Below are 21413 nucleotides of genomic sequence, written 5' to 3'. Positions count from 1 at the left end.
CCACAACGAAAGAGAAGAGAACTACTGGTTTTTCTAACTATTGAAACAAATACTGTAGGTAAGAAGCTGTGACTCATGCCTAGCCCAAAGAGATATTCAGGAAGAAAATTATTTTAAATAAAATAAAAGAGTTAGTATCTAATGTCACCCAATCAGAAAGCCTGCATCAACATCTTAGGTAAAGTAGGAAAAGAATGATTCCAGAGGTAATGTGGCCAAAGAAAAAAAATGTAGTAGAAGAGCTATTGAGAGATTTTGTATGTAACTCTATAGGTCTGATAGATATGAAAAATACATTGCCTAGGGGAAAAAAATACACTTCAAAGTAGTTCTTGTTCTTTATACTGCTCTTTCACATCCCAGAGATCTCTTTAAATCCTACTATCTTGTTATTCTCTCACAGAATACCCTGAAATCTTATAGCAGATATCAAAATCTGCAGTAATGTATTTATGTGTATTTATTTGTTTAATGCCTTTTTGTCTACCATAGTCAGATCCATAAGGGCAAAGACTGGGGTTTGTTTCTGTCCCTTTAATCTAACAATAAATATGGATTGATCATATTAGACAGATGAATATTTGCTGAGTGAATGAATCAAATAATGCATATGTATTAATAAGAATGTTTCCTTTTCTAGGCATCTACCTATATCAAGAAACTAAATAAATTTTATAAATACATTTGAGTTTCAGGCCCCAGATAAACATATGTATTTTAATCTTAAATCCTTTCTAGAACTTCACTATTTGAAATATTCTCTTCTGTTTTTCTACACATTTTTTAGTTTCTGTCTTATTTTTGATTGAAACTGTTTCCATAAACATAGAAAATTAGTAGCATTTGGTGACAACGACTTTAAATTTCAGGCATAGATGTATCATCTTTATATAGCAAGTGACTAAATAACTCTGTTTCTATATAGAAATTCTAGGGTCTTCCATTGTTGTAAGCCCTTCTTTCACAGCACTTGTGAAATCCACTTCAAGGAAATCCACTTCCTTCCGAAAGGAGCCACTAGGTGGTGTTGTGGCCCAGGACTAAAGCAAACTAACTCCTGAGTATCAAGCTAGGAGTTTCCTATTCTAATTCAGCTCTACATTCCCAGATGCCTCCATTCTTGGAAGCCTAGTAATGGCTATAGGGCCCTTGAACACAGGTTTCAAGACAAATCAAAGCCCTTCATAGTGCTTCACTGAAGGAGAAGATGACCTGAATACTTTTAATTGAGGAGATCTTTTAAGTGCAACCTCTCTCAAATAGGAGAAATATTTCATTAGCAACTTCACTGATTAAGAGACAGAATTCTTGGATACAAAAAAAAGCAGACTCCAAGAAATAGAGAACAAACTAGTGGTAACCAGTGGGGAGAGGGAAGGGGGGAGAAGAAATATAGGGGTAGGGGATTAAGAGGTACAAACTATTATGTATAAAGTAAGCTACAAGGATATGCTGTACAACACAGGGAATATAACCAATATTTTATAATAACTATAAATGGGGTATAACCTTTAAAAATTATGAATCACTATATTGTACACCTGTAACCTATATATTGTACATCAACTGTGCTTCAATTAAATAAATGAATAAATAAAATATACCTTCTATTAAGATTTTTAAAGTTACATTTTAGTGAACCAATCACAATTCAATATGAAAAAAGTATTATAAAATACCTGCTGTAAAGTATTCCAAGGGCCACACTGAAGAATTTCTAGTGTATTCAAAGGGGGCATCATGTTGACTGGGAATTTTACAAGTCTCTTTCTCCTAACAATCTTCTTCTGTTGATTTTGCTTGAAAATTTCAAACCAGGGTTTAAACGATTTTATCCAAGCAAGCCTCTTTTCTTCAATAGAAAATATAAGTGTTGGCTCTGGTACAGAGCAGGTCACTATATTTTCACATTCAGTTCTAGTTTCATGACATTCTTCTGGAATTTCTTTAATCTGAGACTTCAGAGAGTTTACTTCTTTAAAAACCAAAGAGATTTTTGCAGTGTTGCCACCCAAATCTTCACAAGGAGCATCTCTGCCTAAAATATAATTTTGCTTGTTTATTTTGCCTTCTACATTTATCATAGCATCATTGGTGTTAAAAACCAAGTCACTATTCAGAGCACTGCCTTTTGGGTTCTCCTCAGTTTCTTTAGATTTTAAATCAATTTCTTTTTCTTGTAGTGTTATATTTTCCCCTATATCTGCAGGATTTTCTAATTTTAGTTGTAGTGGTTTTTGTTTTATTGAAATCACTGAAATTTTCTTCATATTATTGTCTTCATATAATGTTCCATTTTGTTCTGATATCTCTTCTTTTTCTACTTGTTGTATCTTATTCTGTTGATTATCGATTATTTTCTGTGCTTCATTGTTTACCTCATTAATTTCTTGATTATGTCCTAATATTTTTATTTGGGTTTCTTGTCTCATAATCTCATTTATGGAAGGTTTCATGACTTCTTTTTGTATTTGAGAGTTTAATTCTTGCAGCTGAAACTGTTCTTTCACATTTTCTTTTAGATCTATGTGTTCCAATTGAGTTTTTTGGTCTATGTTTTCATAATTCCTTGCTTTTTTGACCGATTCTTCTGAACATTGTTTTGCTAGGTTTTCATTCTTTTCTTCTATTTTAAATACTGGCAAAATTGCTTGGCTTGATATAGATTCTTTTAATTGCACTTGCATTGATTCTTTCAATACAAGCTGTCTATCTACATTTTCTCTCTTATTCGATTCTTCAACTGGCAAAGGGGGAGCACCTTTCCACTTCTTTGACTTTTCATCCCCTAGTCTTCCGGCTACATCATCCTTATTCTTTGATCTATCTTCGACAGTTAAATATTTGGCATTATAATCTCCGTTTTTTAATGCTCTACTTATTATTAGCTGTTTTCTTGCAGCCTCTCTTAATCTCAATTTTTCCTTCTTTAGTAGTTGCTCTCTTTCTTGTCTCAGGATGTTCTTTTTTTCTTCATATTCTTTTTCTCTCCTTTTCCTCCCCTCTTGCTTCTGCTTTTTTATCTCTTCTTCTATTCTTTGTTCCTCCTCTAATCTTTTTCGTTTTTCTTCTTCCATTTGTTGTATTTTTGCCTCCTTTTCCTTCCACTCTTGAGCTTTCCTTTTCTTACTTTCTATTTGTTCCTTTATGATTGGGCCATATTTTTGGTAGGCCACAAATGCTTTATATTTAGCTTGAATTTTTACAGCTGCATTATGCTGCAGTTTTAACAAACGCATTTTTTCTTTTTCCTGTAGGTCTTTAAATTTTGTTCTTTCTTCTGCCATTTGTAAATGCAAGTTTCTAATAAATTCCTAAAATAAAGTAAGATAAATAGTCAGCATAAATTAAATGTGAGATATTACTAAAGTATCATCCAAAATATAGATTGAGAACAAATACTAAAACTGAAATCATAGTAAAGTCAATATAAAATTTACTTAGAGGAACTAAAGTAATTTATTTTAAAGGGTATATTAATTTTTTAAATATTTAGGAGCTTCTATCAAGTTAGTAAGTTGATCCTGTAATATTATGGCTATACTAAGCCACCCAGACATAGATTGAGGAATTCCTTGAAGATAGAAAGTTTATGAAATCAGAATGACACAGAGAAAAAGAAAGAAAAGCCTCAAGCTAAAATCTGTGTAGGAGAAAAGGACTTCAGACTTTCTGAGATGGGAGTTCTGATAAAGGAACTAGCACAGGGACTGAAGAAGTGGGGAATTATTTTGTGACTTATGATACCAGGAAGGTGAGGTAGTACATACAAATAAGCCTAGTTACACATCTTATCCTTTCTCAACTATTAAGAACGTTGATAAACACATTTTGCATTAAGTGAGATAATCTGGAGGTAGGTGAGAAAATAGCATTGTCACTAATGTTCTAAAACAAAAGGAAACAGATCAACAAAATTTGGCAAATATTTGAGAAAAACTAACACAAAAGATATGAGGCAATAAAAATGCTTCAATAAGAAGATGGAAGAACCAATTTCTGAGAAAAGAGCTATTTAAGTAAAAATTAAAATAAAGATATTTTTAAGAAAAAAATGTGTAAACAAGAATAACCTCATATAAAAATGAAATGCAAGTCCTGAAATAAAAATATATGACTCACTCAAATAAAAAAATCAATATAAAATTGCTGAACAGCTGATTGCCTAAACAAAAACTTCAAAATTAGGTGTTTCCCAAAACAACATATAAAACACAAAGTTATGAAATATATGTCAGAGATGTTCAGGTGTAAAGATAATCAACACAGAAACCTCAACGTATGACAAATAGGAGTTCCAAAATGAAGAACTGAGAAAAACCAAAGGGAAGAGAATCATAGAAAAATATGTTTTCTAAACCAAAAAAAGAAAAAAAAAAGGCTGTTAAGATACAGAGTTAACTTCATGCACACATACACACACACACACACACACACACACACAATGATACACTCATATACTAGATACTAGCAATATTTCAGAACACTAAGGAATATAAGCTCCATGAAGGCAAGGATTATTTTCTGTTTTATTCACCGCTGTATGTTGAGTACTTACAGAAATGCCTGGACACAGTAGAAAACCAGCAAATATGTGTGGATGAATGTAAAAAGTGAAAAATTCCAAAGCTTCAAAAGAATGTAATGAATGAGTATCAAATTTGCAATCATAGATGGCATGTGAAAAAATAAATAAATATGCAATAGAGTTATATCTTTAAGTTGTTAAAATTAAGTGGTAATAAACCTGCATTCTGTGTCCAAGAAAACTAATCATTCAGTTTTAAAAGCAAAATAAAAGCATTTTCAATTGTGCAAAGATTGAGAAAATTTGCTGTCCAAAAGTATATTTTTGACAAGTATTTAGCTATATACTCCAGGAAGGGAAAACTGAGTCCAGAAAGCAGAGGAAGACTGGATTCAAAGAACACTAATGATCAAAGAAACCCTTAACACTTAGCACTTAAATTTTTTATTCTGCCTTCTTCTTTCCATCATTTCACTTAAGGAGTCAGCTGTCAGCTTACTGCTGCTCCTTTTTAGGCAATGTGTCTTTTTTTCTGGCTGCTTTTAAGATTTTTCCCTCTAGTCTTGAATTTCAATACTATTAAATTCCCAGGTGTGATTTTCTTTGTATTGATTCTACTTGGAGATCTTTAATCATCTTCAAATGTTCAGACTGATTTTTCTAAAACAATTTGAAACCATTCCAACTATTATCTCTTTACACATAGGTTCTGCCCCATTCTCTCCACTCCTTCCAAGATTACTATTATACATATTTTTTATATTTTCATTATGTATCACATATTTCTTGTGTACTTTTCTGCTTTTCCCATTCTTTTTTTGCCGTCTCTGTGCTTAAATTTGGGTATTTTCTATTGACTTCCCTTCAGCTTCATTAATGTTCTCGCCTGCCGTGTCAAATCTACTGTCAAACTTATCCATTGAAATTTTATTTTTATACACTGAACTATTCAACTCTAGAATATATACTTGGTATTTCATTAAAGATTCTAATTTTCTTTCCATATCACCTGTTTAATTATTTTGCTACTGCATGATAGTTATAGGGTTTTTTTTAACATCTTTATTGGAGTATAATTGCTTTACAATGGTGTGTTAGTTTCTACTTTATAACAAAGTGAATCAATTATACATATACATATATCCCCATATCTCTTCCCTCTTGCATCTCCCTCTCTCCCACCCTCCCTATCCCACCCTCTAGGTGGTCACAAAGCACCGAGCTGAACTCCCTGTGCTATGCGGCTGCTTCCCACTAGCTATCAGTTTTACATTTGGTAGTGTATATATATATATATATATATATATATATATATATATATATATGTCCATGCCACTCTCTCACTTTGTCCCAGCTTACCCTTCCCCCTCCCCGTGTCCTCAAGTCCATTCTCTAGTAGGTCTGCGTCTTTATTCCCGTCTTGCCCTTAGGTTCTTCATGACTTTTTTTTTTTTTTTTTTAGATTCCATATATATATGTTAGCGTACAGTATTTGTTTTTCTCTTTCTGACTTACTTCACTCTGTGACAGACTCTAGGTCCATCCGCCTCACTACAAATAACTCAATTTCGTTTGTTTTTATGGCTGAGTAATATTCCATTGTATATATGTGCCACATCTTCTTTATCCATTCATCTGTTGATGGACACTTAGGTTGCTTCCATGTCCTGCCTATTGTAAATAGAGCTGCAGTGAACATTGTGGTACATGACTATTTTTGAATTATGGTTTTCTCAGGGTATATGCCCATTAGTGGGATTGCTGGGTCGTACGGTAGTTCTATTTTTAGTTTTTTAAGGAACCTCCATACTGTTCTCCATAGTGGCTGTATCAAATTACATTCCCACCAACAGTGCAAGAGGTATTTTAATGGCTCTCCTAACTCCAACATTTATATTACCTGAAAGTGAGACACTACTGTCTTTTTTTTTTTCTTGTCATTCATAATGAACCATGTGTCTTCACATGCCTAACCAACTTTTTTTAATTTAGAGATGGACAATATAAACATACTTTTTCAGGAATGTGTTTGTATAAATTTTAAAAAGACCTGGAAAACATACAATGATAGTTAATATTTTTAGCTACATTACAGGATTATGGGAAATTTTATCTACTTTTAAATTTAAAATAATTTTATATAAAAACTGTGGAGTAAATTAAAAACAATAGACATGTCATCAGGATCATCTTAAATTTAAAGGGGTTATTTAACACATTCAATTAGTTGTGTTAAAGAAATGCAGTAACCTTTTATAACAATCCTCAATCATAATGAAATATTCATAATAGTATGTTTTCTCAAAACTTAAAAGAAATTTTACAATTACAAGTTTATATAGACATGTTCACTCATTGAACCAGTTTATTTTCCTTTTCAAGACATTCTATTTCAAGGAGAGTTTCTATAACTAAGGTATTTTAAAACTTTAGTAAATTAAATCCTATACCAACTAGGCAATATTATTTTAAAATACCCATTCCAAGCATAGTAATTTATTTCAAATGGAGAATTATTATTGTGCTGCTTAAAAACAACAAACACATACCTCATGTTGTTTAAATTTCTCCTTCCATATTTTCTCCTCTTTATGAAGTTCGTCATTCATCTTGTCCTGTTCTTGCTGAACATATGATAATATTGAAATATTATATTCAACTATCAAACAATATTATGTTTATTATGTATGATTCTTATGACATATATTTGTATAAAATGGTTAAAGATAACAACTCACCCAATGGTCCTCAGTTATTAGTACTGGGATAACAACTTTAATCTCAACCTGAAATATAATAAAATGATACCTAGGGTTCCCATTAGCATATAAAGATATTTAAAATCTGGGTAAGTCGTTTTATTTATTTGAGTTTATTTATATGTTTATTCATATAATAAAATGTTTTGGCTAGAAATACTCCTGGACAATGCAAAATTTACAGATGATAATGTGTGTTAAGATGGGTTTTGCATTACAATTTTTTTCTCTCCACACCATTTCATTTAATTCACATAATAAATCAGCTCAGAGGGTAATTGTTTTCTTTCATTAACTCTTTATTAGTGTCTATTTTGTTAAGGCTCTGCAGAATAAAAAAAAATCAGTAAAATATAATCCCCTCCCTCAAAAACTTTACCTTTAATAATATAGGAATGCAATCATACGTTCACAAGTTGCCCCAAATTTAGCAAAATAAGTTTATCACAAAATAAGAACTATAAGGATTATGGTAGGAATAGGTGCTATAATTAGAGGATCATGAAAGGTTTCATACAGAAGATTGTTTTTGAAATGACTAGTCTTTTAAGAGATTGAATAAACATTTTAGGCATTTATTAAATGTTTTTGAGCTAGGAAAATGATTACAGCTCTGTTTTAGAAAAATTATAAGGTTACATTTGATAGAATTAGAGAAAGTAAGTCAAGGAGACACTAAGGAGATCAGTGAAGTAGGTATTAGAGAAGTCCATGTGAGAACCAATGAGGGCCTTCTGCAGATCGGGTGGGAGGATCAGAAGAGACAGAAACACAATGTAAATATGAAATGGTCATAAACTGCCAACTGACTGGATAAAAGGAAGCGGGAAAAGTTCTTTGGACATTATCTTATAAGAATTGTGGGAACTTTTGATGGCATTTAAGCAGGGGCATAACATTTTTTAGAAAATAATTATCCTACAAACTGCACTATGGTGCATGAGTTTACAGAATACAAGACCAAAAGTAGGGAGATCAATTAGAGAGTATAGTAAATATTCCAAGCTAGACATTAGGACATCCTGAACTATAGGCTAGCAGTAGACATATGGATGAGACAATGAATAATATAACTATTAGAAGGAAGAGGATAATAAAAGAGAGAGAAGAGTTAAAAATGGTCCATATCTTTCTAGCTTCGACTATGATGATAGTGTAACTCATCAAAATAATGAACACCAGAGGAGGAGCACGATTCAGAAAGAAAGACAGTGCATTCAATTTTAGATACATTAAGTTCTGAGTGTAGGAGAGTTATGTAGTTTGCCTTTTTTTGTTATAACTATAGATTTGCTTCTGAACAGCCATAACTGTGTTTGAGATTATCAAGAGAGAAAATACATGGAGTAAGAAAAGAAAGAACAAAGGGTGGAATCCTTGCTAGGACCATATTCAAGGAGAAAGAGAAAAAGAAGCCTAAAATAGATATCAAGGAAGAACGGCCAAACATGTAAGAAGACAGTCAAGGCAGTATGGTCCCACAGAAGTCAAGAGAAAAAGAAATGGTCAGCAATCATATTTTTATTGGAATGAAATGCTAAAGAGGCAAAAATAAATACTGAAATAGAACCTGTGAGTATGGTTCTAGAAGCCATTGGTTATTTTTGTCCAATCCAATTTAGAAGACTGATTATTTTGGTCAAAAGCAGTTTCATTCACTGGGGCAGTGGTGGAAGATCCCCAGCAGATTTAGGATTGAATGAGAGATGAGGAAATGGATTGAGCACAAATAACTCCTCCTTAAGAAGCCTGCCTATGATAAGTAGAGCTAAAGAGCAGCTGATGTGAGACATATAAAGGAAAATGATCTCATGATTTTTCTTTTGTTTTGTTTCTAGGACAGGAGAAAATTGAACATGCCTATAAGCAATAGGAAAGGAGGAAGCTGTAGGGGTGTTTCAACATAAAGAAAACTGGGGTAAACTAGAAAATGATAGAATATAGAGCAAAGGAGGAAAAGCTAGCCTTTGGTAGAAGAAACCTCTCTTACTGAGATAAGAGCAAAGGCAAAAAAAAAAAAAAAAAGGCAAAAAGGCGACCACAGAGATTGATGGTAACTAGATGCAGGATGAGAAAGAAAAAGAAGTTCGTAATCGATGCAAAAATCTTATGTGATAATTTGCTAATAACGAGGAGGGAGGAGTTGGGTAGAACTCTTAAGGAAAGAGATTTACGATAGCTGTTTTGGAAAATGGTAGAGGAAGTTAACAAAGGACACAATAGAATTATTAAATAAGTAAATTATTTAGAATCCATCATTATAAAATTATGGAATGGTCCCACTGGAAAAATTTTAAGCCCCAGGGTAAAACAAAGCACACATTTAGAAACTCATTAAACCTACTAATGTCATATATATTTTTTAAATCATAATTTTATGATAAAGCACAAATTACTTTCAAAAAACAAGTTACAATTCTTCAATGGTAGGGCCCTGGTGTTAAATCTCTTTTCTATCATGTAAGCACATAGCTGAAAGCTTTGCCCTTAAAGTAGTCAGTAAAGTTTTGTTACAAAACAAATAAAAATGGCAACTTAGCTGAACAGAATTTAAAAATAAGATGTTTTTTAGAAAATATTTGAAAATATCACTAACAACCAATAGCAATAATACGTTTTACCACAGGTCAGCAAACACTTCTCTAAGAATCTACATTATATTCACTCCTACTCCGGAATTGAAAAAAACAAAACAAACAAATAAAACTTCTGACTTTTGGAAATGACTAATCTGGTCTGTGGAAAGGAAAATATAACTAAAAGAAAGCTAAACATTCATAGCTTGCTATTAGAAAAAGCCATGGCCAAGCTGGTTCGACAATATTATCACTTTTTAATTTATTTATTTTCTATATAATCAGGAAATGCAATGTACTCAACATTGGAGACTTGAATACCCTGAACTGCCTATGTGACTACATGCTTAGGTTCTCTATATGGAACACTCAAACTAGTAAGTTGTAATATATAAGGCAACTTTAGTAATGTAAAACAAGAGATGTAAGTCCTGTCTGTTATCCATACATTCTAAGCGGCCTAATGGCCCACAGGTAGGTCCTAGAAATCCACCAGTTTCTCAATACGCCACTACCATGACCTGAGGATGAGGACCACCTGAGGTGCAGCTGGGAGGAAACAGAAATGAAAACACAAAACTCCTTCACACCAAAAAAGTTCTAGTCCCAGGAATTAGCTCAATTATGGGAATGAGGCACATACCATCACCTACATGGCTAAACCACTCAACCAAATATGTTTTACATAATTGCTAGATATCAGACCACATAGCAAGGACATTACATGATTGAGAAAATTCTATTGCCTTTTTCTGATTAGAAGGGTGTAAAAGAATAACAACTTATGTAGTAAATATCAGCTTTTTTAGGACAATCTTTGAAACTATGAAGTTTCAAAGCAGTACCTGAAATTCTAATGAATTTCATGAAAACTAGGCAAGGAGTCCATATTAATACTGTTAATCCACAGTCAACTGCTTTGATTATTAGGACTAATTAAAACCCATAGAATGGAGCTCAGTCCGCACCATAAACCAAAACATCAATACTGTTCAGAAGTAGATACTGATTTTTAAAAATGTATGAAAAACAAAAATTAAAATTAAAAAACCTTACCTTCTGAATATTCTCCAATTTCTTCTTTTCAACTTCAAACTGTTTCATCCAGTAATGTCTTTTTTCTTCTTCTTCTTGAAACTGCTTTTCTTCTCTATCCCTCTGAGCTTTGAGAGTTTGTTTCTTTTGGTCTTCTAGTTCTTTCTGTTTGTCTTGCCAAGCCTCAAAGGACTGCCTACATCTTTCTTCCACTTCACAGTATCCGAAATTTATATCAGCATCATCTGTATTCATGAGGAGAAAAATTTTTAAATCAAAACAGTCAAAACTGATCCAGTGCAATGTTTAAAAGTAATTTCAAAATAAATAAATAATGTCAATATATTACCAAAGTAAAAGTAATAGTATGCAAAATACATGTAAATTCCATTGCATCAATAAAGAAGTCACATAACTTGCCTTAAACTATTCCATAAGACTTCTATAAAAACATAATGTGTGTGTGTGTGTGTGTGTGTGTGCATGTGTGTAGTTAAGGGGTACATAAGGAACACAGTTAAGAGACACTTAAAAAATTCAGGTCTGGGTATATCTATTGCAGTCAGGTATATATGTGGAAAATTTTTAACTCTACTTACATGAAGTTAAATTAGGAGTCATAAAAAAAACTATGAGAACATGTAATTAAATAAGCATAGCAAGAATACAATTTTTTCAAATATTGTGACTATATTCTTCTAAATGTCAAAAGAAAACTGTCTACATTTTTTTCAGATAATTAAGGTCAATGACATAAAAATTATCATAAATATCACCAAGCAATTTAGTCCACCTGGCAAAACATGTTCGTCCACAGGCAAATCACAAGGATCAGGCTCTGGAACAGAATCAGGACTGCCACAATGAGTTTTCCTTCTCAGAAATTCTTCTTTTTCTATTTCAGATAACATCTAAGGGGTTAAAAAAGTACCAGTGATTAAAGAAAAACAAAATAGAGAGTAAAGCTATTATTTTAATAATGTATTAAGTATTTACATATACATATCTAGAACTTTATTTACTTCAAATCACTCTCAAATACAGTTCTATATAGCATATTGATAATTATTCTCTTTATGGTGAAGAAAAATGTTTTTTCCATGCAAGCACACTGTGTTTTACCCTCCTAATGTTTCTTCAGAATTCTAATTAGTTTCTAATATTTACTCACAATATTCAATTAAACTGCTTAATAATCATATCAAAATGTTTCTACTAATATGTGTTTTCCTCCTAATACCTTTCTATATTTCTTATCTGCAGCAGTAGCTCACATATACAAATTGCTAATATATTCAGTATGTTTTAAAAATAGAACTATTCTCTAATTTGCCCTGACTTACACAAAGTTATAATTTTGATTAATACTTTTCCATAATTATACTTCTATATATTCTAGCTTGAAAGATACAGGATATCTATTCCACTGAAGTAGCAATATGATAGTTCAAAATTAATATGTTTCAGGTTTGAGGGTTACCAAAAAAGAGAGTAAGAAAAATACATACAAGTAATTTTCACATTATGCTAAATACACAGAGAGCAAGAATAGAGTAAGGTAAAATTAGAGTTGGGTAAAATGAGAAGTAAAAATGATTTCAAGATGCTGAACTTGTGGAAGAAGTTTTCTCTTAAATACATTTCCGGGAGTTTCACCCCAAAATGCTAGGCTCTCCTTTACTCTTACGTTTTTATGGATGTTTCTGTTTTACCATTAAAAAAACCCAAAACTAACATAAGATATTCTACGTTTAAAGTTTCCACAGGGTATTTAAAGTCTCCACTGGATCACAGTACATTCCTAAGCAAAGTAATAATATTAGAGTATATTTCATTGTTTTCCTTGGAGTTTTTAGGGGAAAAATACTATTCAATATAGTTCTGCTCTCTTATCTACATTAAATTCCCAAGTATTGATGGTTCAAATCACTATTTCTAACATTTATAAAGATTGAAATTTGTATTATTTTATATTATACACCAGAGGAGGAAATAAATCCAAAACTTATTAGCTTAAAATAATTTAATTTTTAAGCCAGTGAACTTTAAATGCTATGTGAGAGGTAAAGGTAAATTTCTAACTGTAATATTGAGTACTTTCAGTCAAACAACATATACCTTCATTAATTGTTCTGGATTTTCTTTACATTCAGTTCGTAATTCTATCCTTAAATGCATATGATTATTAGAAACTGCTCCATAATCATAGCCTATAAAGAGAAAGAAATATTATAACTTTAAATATTACAGCAGGACACAACATGTTAAAATCCCAAACTATTTCATCATCCTTTAATCTCAAATTCAACCACAGCATATTCTTTATCAGCAACTCAAAACAATAGGAAAATACTGAAGAACAAAGAACATAGGAAATCTGTAATCTTTATTCAAAAATAAAAATAACAGATTTTTAGAGCTCTTTATCACCTTTCATATTCTAGACTGAAGATCATTTTCCATGTACACAGAATAATGCTGTGTTTAATATCACAATGACATATTGATTAGAAACCAACAAAAGTTCAATTCTACCTGCCACAAACTAGCAGTATAATCTTGCAGCACAAGATACTGAAAATGCTTTAATAAAAGTCTTAATTTAAGAGATTACAATTATTAACATGTGAATGAAGTAAACTTTCATTCCCAATTTTTTGAGTTTTTGTTGAATTTTATTGTGTTTTTATCATCTGTGCAGATGCAGTTATGTTTCTTTTATTCAATTAACATGTTTTATCATGGTAATGTTCCCTAGTAGTAAACTATTTTTTACAGATGACCATTCTGCTAATTAACTGACTATTCACGCCTATTTTGTCTATTATTATAGATTTTCTTTTTCAACACCAATTCACAACCTCTCTGACATGTTTTCTTATGTGAGAGCTGAAAAGCAAAAATAACATTCTCCAGATGCCTTTGAAGCTAGGTTTCTGAGGGTGATTTAGGTTCTGCCAATTGATACATTTGTGTCTTTCTTTTCTTTTTTTTTTAAATAAATAAATTAATTTATTTATCTTTGGCTGCATTGGGTCTTCGTTGCTATGCGCGGGCTTTCTCTAGTTGCGGCAAGCGGGGGCTACTCTTCATTGAGGTGTGCAGGCTTCTCACTGCAGTGGCTTCTCTTGCTGCAGAGCACGGGCTCTAGGTGCACAGGCTTCAGTAGTTGTGGCTCGCGGGCTCAGTAGTTGTGGCTTGCGGGCTCTAGAGCGCAGGCTCAGTAGTTGTGGCGCACGGGCTTAGTTGCTCCATGGCATGTGGGATCTTCCTGGACCAGGGCTCGAACCCGTGTCCCCTGCATTGGCAGGCAGATTCTTAACCACTGCGCCACCAGGGAAGCCCAGTCTTTATTTTCATAAAAATATTTTGTGTGTAGAAAGGCAGAGAGAGAGATTTTCATTTTTCTGGCTCAGACTATGATAGAGGGTGCTTTGGGTTGGAGATAGCAGGGTACAGTAGAGGATTAATGTCTCTGAATTTCTTTATTATATCAACAGCTCTTTATCATATTGCTGCAGCCCAGTTCTACAATGTACTTGCATGTATATTTTCTACACTTTGGATGCTCAGCTTAGAATCTGTTCTTCAGTTCTATTAACAATTCTGTTGTTTATTGTAATAGCTAGTCTCCAAAGATGTGACTCCCACACTTCCTGGTATGATACCCTGTGTATTCCCCTCCCACACAGAGTCTGTGCTGACCCTATGTAACCATCAGAATGTAGTAGAAATGATGTTGCATGACTTCTGAGAATAAGTCATATGAATCTTTACAGGGTTCCATCTTAGTATCTTGATATTTTGTTCACAGGATGCTCTTTCTCAGAATCCAGGTGCCATGCAAGCCATAGGGAGAGACCACATAGGTGCCTCCAGCTGACAGCTCCAACTGAACTCCCAGCCAACAATTAACATCAACTGCCAATCATTTGAGTGAGCCATCTTAGAATTCCAGTCCAGTAAAGACTTCAGATGACTGTGGCCCTAATCAACATCTGACTGTAAATGCGTAAGAAATGCAAGCAAGAACTGCCTAGCTAAGCCCAGTCAACCCACAGAACTATATAAAAGATAATAACATACTGTTATTTTAAGCCACTAAGTTTGTTTTACACAAATACTCCCCAAAACCTTACTGCTTAAAGTAGCTAAAACAGCTTTTGTCTACAAATGAGAGCCCTAATCAGTACATCCATATTCATAAATAAAATTAGCCTCAGTTTCTCTTATGTATGTGTATGTGAGGCTTGCACAGTTTTGTATTTAAAATGTGCAGTTTTGGGCTTCCCTGGTGGCACAGTGGTTGAGAGTCGCCTGCCGATGCAGGGGACATGGGTTCATGCCCCGGTCCGGGAGGATCCCACATGCCGTGGAGCAGCTGGGGCCGTGAGCCATGGCCGCTGAGCCTGAGCGTCCAGAGCCTGTGCTCCGCAGTGGGAGAGGCCACAACAGTGAGAGGCCCACATAGCGTACCGCAAAAAAAAATTAAAATTAAAATAAAAAAATAAAATGTGCAGTTTTTTATAAATGAAATATTATATAATCTGCAGATTCTTTTGCTCCTTGATGGATTGGAATAATTCAATTGTGAAATTATCCTTAGTTCCTAACGACATTTGAGAAGAAATCTCTTTCCACCTTCAGCCAAATTATTGATTTAATCATGTTTTCTCCTTTATCAAGCAATTTTGATCATTTGAATTTTCTTAGAAAATTATTCTATTCATTGAGACTATCAAACTTATTTGATTAGACCTATATACATGGGATCTTATAATTTTCTAAACCACTGTTATAATTGTAGTTATATAATCTTTCATGTAACTAATTTTTTATAATTATATTTCCTTTGCTTTTTTTCATAATTAGGCTCTATACTTGCCAATATATGTAAAATACATTTTCATTGTATAAACCTTAGTAAATATAAATAAGAAAACCATTAAAATCCCCCATAACTCGACTATAGATAAGCACTGCTAAAACCTGAAGGGTCTACATAAGTCTTTATATATCCTTTCACACAGGTACTCAGAACAAAAACCTTGGAGCCAAATTTCCTCTTTTCCTTTCATACAAATCCATCAATAAATACTTTTGTTTCTTTCTACCTTAAGAATGTTTTCTAGAATGTGACTGTTTTTCATCATTTCTACTCAAATCACTCTCATCTCTAACCACACTACTGTGACAGTCTTGTAGTGGACTCTTGCTAACTCAAGGCATCTTCTCTACAGAGTCTCCAGAATGATTGTCTCAAAATATGTCAGATTCTGTCACTCCTTACTCAAAAACCTTCATATACTCAGAACAGAATCCAAAGTCCACACCTTGACTTGATAAGAGCCCTGTATGATCTGACCCCTTATTTTCTTGGATATAACCACAAAGGCTTACTATTCTTTGAACATATTATGCCCACTCAGTGTGCCTTGGCCTTTATGATTCCCTCTTTCTGGAACACCAGCCCTCTAGATATCCACGTGACTCACTTCTTCATTGAGATATCCCATGTGGCTTACTGTCTCATTTCAGTCACTACTTAAATATCACCTCCTCAGAGAGGCCTTCCTTGACTTACCCTATCTAAAATAGCAATCTTCCTTCTCTATCCCCTTCTTTTTTCTCTTTTTTTTTTTTTTTTTTGGTTGTACTGTGTCTTAGTTGCGGCAGGCGGGCTCCTTAGTTGCAGCATGTGAACTCTTAGTTATGGCATGCATGTGGGATCTAGTTCCCTGACCGGTGATCGAGCACAGGCCCTCTGCATTGGGAGCACAGAGTCTTAACCACTGCGCCAGCAGTGAAGTCCCTATCCCCTTATCTTAAAATCCTTCCTTCATGGAAGTTATCATTATTGAAATATTACATATGTACTTATTTGTTTATTGTCTGTCTCCCCACACCAGAACATTAGAATAAGAGAGGACTTTTGCCTATCTTGTTCCCTGCTGCATTCTCAGTGGCTAGAACATATCCTTTCACACAGTAATATTTTTGGTACAAATATCTATGAATATCCATATTATAGTTTATACTAATATTTTTATAAATGACATTAAATTTCATAATAATTTTAATAGTATATCATGAAACTCTTTATGTTATTAAATATTGTCTAAGCCGTATTTTTTTAATGAGTGTATTGTTAGACACACCAATGTCCTGTTGAAGAGGTTGTTGCCATTTTTCATTATAAACTAAGCCAGGATTAATTCTAGTTAAATCTTTGTTCATTCTATTATTCTTAGAATAAATTTGCAAGAAGTAAATTTGCTCAGTTGAAGCAAATAAAGATTGTGAGGCTTTGATATAAATTATATTTTTCTCCAAAAATATGTATGAACTGATACTTTTAAAATAGTCCCACAATTAGTTTTCTTTTCTTTAACATAAATTAATAGAATGTCTGGTTTTAATTAGGACTGGTAAAACAAATTGTTAGTGGCTAGTACTTACTGGAGACGTAAGGAAGGTAGTAAGTAAAACAAATGAATGAAGTAAATTGAACAGACCAATATACTACGGATATTTTATTAGAGATAAATGCACATACCTGTATATGACAAGAGACAAGAACTTCAAGCAGTTTAATTTTCTAAATTATAAATTATTCATTATTCATACTTACAGAAAACTTATCTGCCAAGCAGATGAAAACTGTACTTACTTAAAACATCAGTATCTTCCACGTCTTGAAGAATGAGCTCTTCAACAGTTTTACTCTTATTCTTTATGATGTTAATACAGTGAAGAACTGAGTCAGGTAATTCATCTAAATCCTAAAAATGTAAATAATGAAAGAGACTGTAAAATTCTTTACTAAAACTATGTATCAAAATCTGTTTTGATATGTCAAAAATTTGAGTAAAATGTATAAATGAGGTAAAAGGGCTCCATATAAAGAGCATAATCCAAACAAATATATTTGGTTAAAATTTGCTTTTAATTTTCAGGTGGTTATAAATTGCATCCATGATTCTGTTGGATCTCATATTCAAATGAATAATTTCAGAAATTTTGTCACACTTAAATTAGCTGTGAATAAAAAGATACAATAATATAAAAATATTATTTTCTCCAAAAGTATTATATAGGTTATTGCAATCCTAATTAAAAATCAAAGTGTAATTATTTTTTGAAACTTGACAAGTGAGTTTTTTGGAAAAAGCTTAGTTGAAAAGATTTTGAAATAGCAAAACTACTAAAGGAATTTGACCCATTTTATATTTAAAAGTATAAAACCACTATAGGGCAAAAATTAACACAGTAATGGAAAAGAATAAATAGCCTTGGATAGATCATATGTATAACAACTAAATATATACAACAGATATGACAAATCAATTGAGAAGAGGTGGATTATTCCATAAGTGACCCTGGGAATATTTGTTAAATATATGCAGGAAATTTTTAATTAGATCTACTTTTTTATAACATAGCTGAAAATAAGTTTCCATTGGATTAAGGATTTTTATATAAAAGAATGAATCCATGAGTAACTTTTCTAGGCATATAAACATTGGAGAAAATAAACAAATGAAAAGAAAATAAATGTTTGATTTCCAAAAAAGTAACTATTCTTTGGTCTAAAGATTTCACATACATTTTGCTTTTTATGCATATCTAATCACATTAGAATGCTCATGATTAAGTAAAAAAAGCAGGATACAAATATATATGTATGTGTATATACATGTATATGTACATACACATAATTATACATACAGTACAATCCCAATTTTGTGAAAAATGCACACATATACATGTGAAATTATAGGTAATTTCTACCTTCAATATACCTTTTATATTTAAATATCTATTAATATAAATTGCTTAAAGGTGACCCTAAGGAAAAAAGGAGATAAGTATACAAAACACACTGAGAAAAATAATATTTCTCCTAAAAGGCTTATCCAGTTAAAAGGCTCAAAAATACAACATAACACTTACTGTATCACTATTATCACTCTGGGTTTCTGATTTTGAATCACTATCAAAATCATCTTTTTCCAAGGAAGAAATGCTGATTTTATCCAATTCAGCTTCTATTTCTTCTTTGAGCTTTATATCATCATCATCATTGTCTTCCATCATCCTTCATAATAAAACATGAAACCATTTAAAGAAAATTGAAGAGCCTAAATGCCTGTAAAAATTATAGGTTCTTTAATGTGCCATACCAATCCAACATGCTGTAGGTAAAAAGTTAGTTTAACATAGTTTTAGTTTAACAAACTTTTGTCACACCTTATCATGGCTGTACTATATATTAAAGAAAATGTTTTCTCCCTATATTCATTCATTATTTCTTTAATGTTTTGACTACAAAATGATCAACTCTAATAGTACTCTTTAAATTCTCTAAAGGAAAAGTTACATGGAATGAACTGGCTTACCTTTCTGAACCAAGAAACTTCATACTAAAATTCATTTTCGTGGTAATAATTAATGGCAAAATACCTCTGAACAGATTGAGTATTCAGAGGTTAAAATACTTATAAGAGAACAACCTATGTCTATATATGGGGAAACATGTGGTTAGTTTCTACTCATTAAATCAGAGTTGTTAATTCCACCAGATAGCTACATGTTTTTACCAACAATAACATGTTGCAATAATGGCTAATACATGGCTTATAAGTTCAATATTTATTTCATTTAGATCTCCAATGCTTGTAATGGATATGGGTCAAGCAGTACATTGTAGTAGGTCTTCACATCATCATCGTTAACTACCATCATTAGCTTCCATGTATTAAGTAGCTGTGACAAACCAGGCACTAGAAGACACTTGAGTGATTGATAACTTAATGGGTTAAAGGTCATTATAGTCATTGTATAGATGAGAAAACCAAGGTTGGAAGAGGTTACTTAACTGCCATAGTATGATGCTAGTAAGTAATGGAAGCAGGATCCTAACTCAGAGAGCCTGAATCCAAAGCCAGTGCTTTTCCCACTATCAAATGGTATCCAAACTCAGTCAAGCTCATTATCTGCCCATCAATCCCTTGAACAACTTCTAGTCCAATAGTCTTCAAACTGCAGATGGTAACCCATTCGTGGATCAATAAATTAATTTAGTAGCTCTTGATCATCTAGTTTAAATGATAGGATAGGATAGGAAAAGTTAGGATAGGTCAAAAAAGAAACTGTAAGTGCATTACATATACTACAGGTAAAAGTTGTTTTAAAAAACTTGTTTCAATTATAAGTACATGTATATGTATGCATGTGTGCATGATCTGCAATGAAAATTTTTGTTTGTTTATTTTACTGTGGGTCTTGGTATAAAAAAAGGTTGAAAAACACTGTACTAGTCAGCTTTTATTTTATTTTCCAGACTATTCCAAACTTTCATTCTTTCCTCCAGTCCCTGGCCTTTCCACTGCTGTCTTCTTCCCGACCCTTCCTTCTTTTCTTTCCTTCCTTCCTCCTTCCTTCCCTCGTCCATGCTCTCTGTTCTTCCATCCCTCCTTCCACTCCCTTCCTCTTTATTTTCCATCTTTTGCTCATTCATCTCAAAATCAACTTTTTGGGAGCCTACAAGATGCATCCACAACAGTGCTAGGTGCTACAAATACACTGATTAAATAAGTAACCTGTTTTCATAGAGTTTACAGTCTAGTTAACAGAGAAAATGAAACATCCTCATTCTCCTATTTCTTTTCCTGAAGTCTCTTCTTACTCTAATCTTATTAGGAGACCCTCTTCCTAATAAAGTGTAATCCTGTACTTATGCCCTGAATCTGACAACTTCTCACCTACTGAACTGTCTGCTCCATCCACTATTCCTTCTGTTTACTACTTTGCCATACATTTGTGTTCCACTGCCACCCCCTCCATAAACAAAATTAGTTCATTCCTATCAAAAAAAAAAAAAAACCGACACAATACCTGTGCCTGTCCTTCCTCTAGCTATAGATATCACATATCTTTCTTTCACGCGTAAATGATTTAACTTGACTGATCTCCATGTATTGCATACACTCTTAGGCATTTATCCCAGAGAAATGAAAATTTATGAAAATTTCATTAATAAATGAAAATTTATGCTCACACCAAAACAAATGTTCACAACGGTTTTATTCATAATAGTCCCAAACTGGAAACAACGAAAATGTCCCTCAATAGGTGGATAGTTAAACGGACTCTAGTACCTCCATACCATCAGCAATAAGAGGCACGAACCATTGATATATGCCACAATACTAATGAATCTCCATGAATCTCCAGGGAACTATGCTTAGTACAAAGCCCACAGCAAAAGGTAATAGACTATATGATTCCATTTACATAACACTTCTGAAATACTAAAATTTTATAAAAATGAGGACATATTAGTGATTGCCACTAATGGAGTGGATGGGATTGGAGGAAGGTGGTTATGGTGATAAAAGGGCAACATGAGAGATCCTTGTAGTGTTGGAACTGTTCAGTATCTTGACTGTGGTTAATTAGTGAGCATATTCAGATGATAAATAGTGTATTACATAACACACACACAAATGAATA

At 32.8% G+C, this 21413-nt stretch overlaps 1 protein-coding gene across 1 annotated transcript in view; it reads right to left on the bottom strand.

Moving 5' to 3' along the window:
• Nucleotides 1–21413, bottom strand: part of LRRIQ1 (leucine rich repeats and IQ motif containing 1) — a 186618-nt gene that overhangs the window by 163557 nt on the left and 1648 nt on the right. The window contains exons 2-9 of the mRNA XM_082636012.1: nt 19778–19996; nt 18852–18996; nt 17569–17680; nt 13017–13108; nt 11692–11809; nt 10920–11143; nt 7078–7152; nt 1680–3314 (exon numbers count right to left, since the gene is read on the bottom strand). Of these exons, the coding sequence (XP_082492138.1) occupies nt 1680–3314; nt 7078–7152; nt 10920–11143; nt 11692–11809; nt 13017–13108; nt 17569–17680; nt 18852–18995 (2400 nt within the window). The 5' untranslated portion in view covers nt 18996; nt 19778–19996. The remainder of the gene's footprint in view (nt 1–1679; nt 3315–7077; nt 7153–10919; nt 11144–11691; nt 11810–13016; nt 13109–17568; nt 17681–18851; nt 18997–19777; nt 19997–21413) is intronic.

Source organism: Mesoplodon mirus (assembly GCF_964341445.2).
Source record: "Mesoplodon mirus genome assembly, chromosome: 11".
Taxonomy (NCBI): Eukaryota; Metazoa; Chordata; class Mammalia; order Artiodactyla; family Ziphiidae; genus Mesoplodon; species Mesoplodon mirus.
Note: the sequence above shows the minus strand (reverse complement) of the source record. Positions and strands in the feature narration are given on the sequence as shown.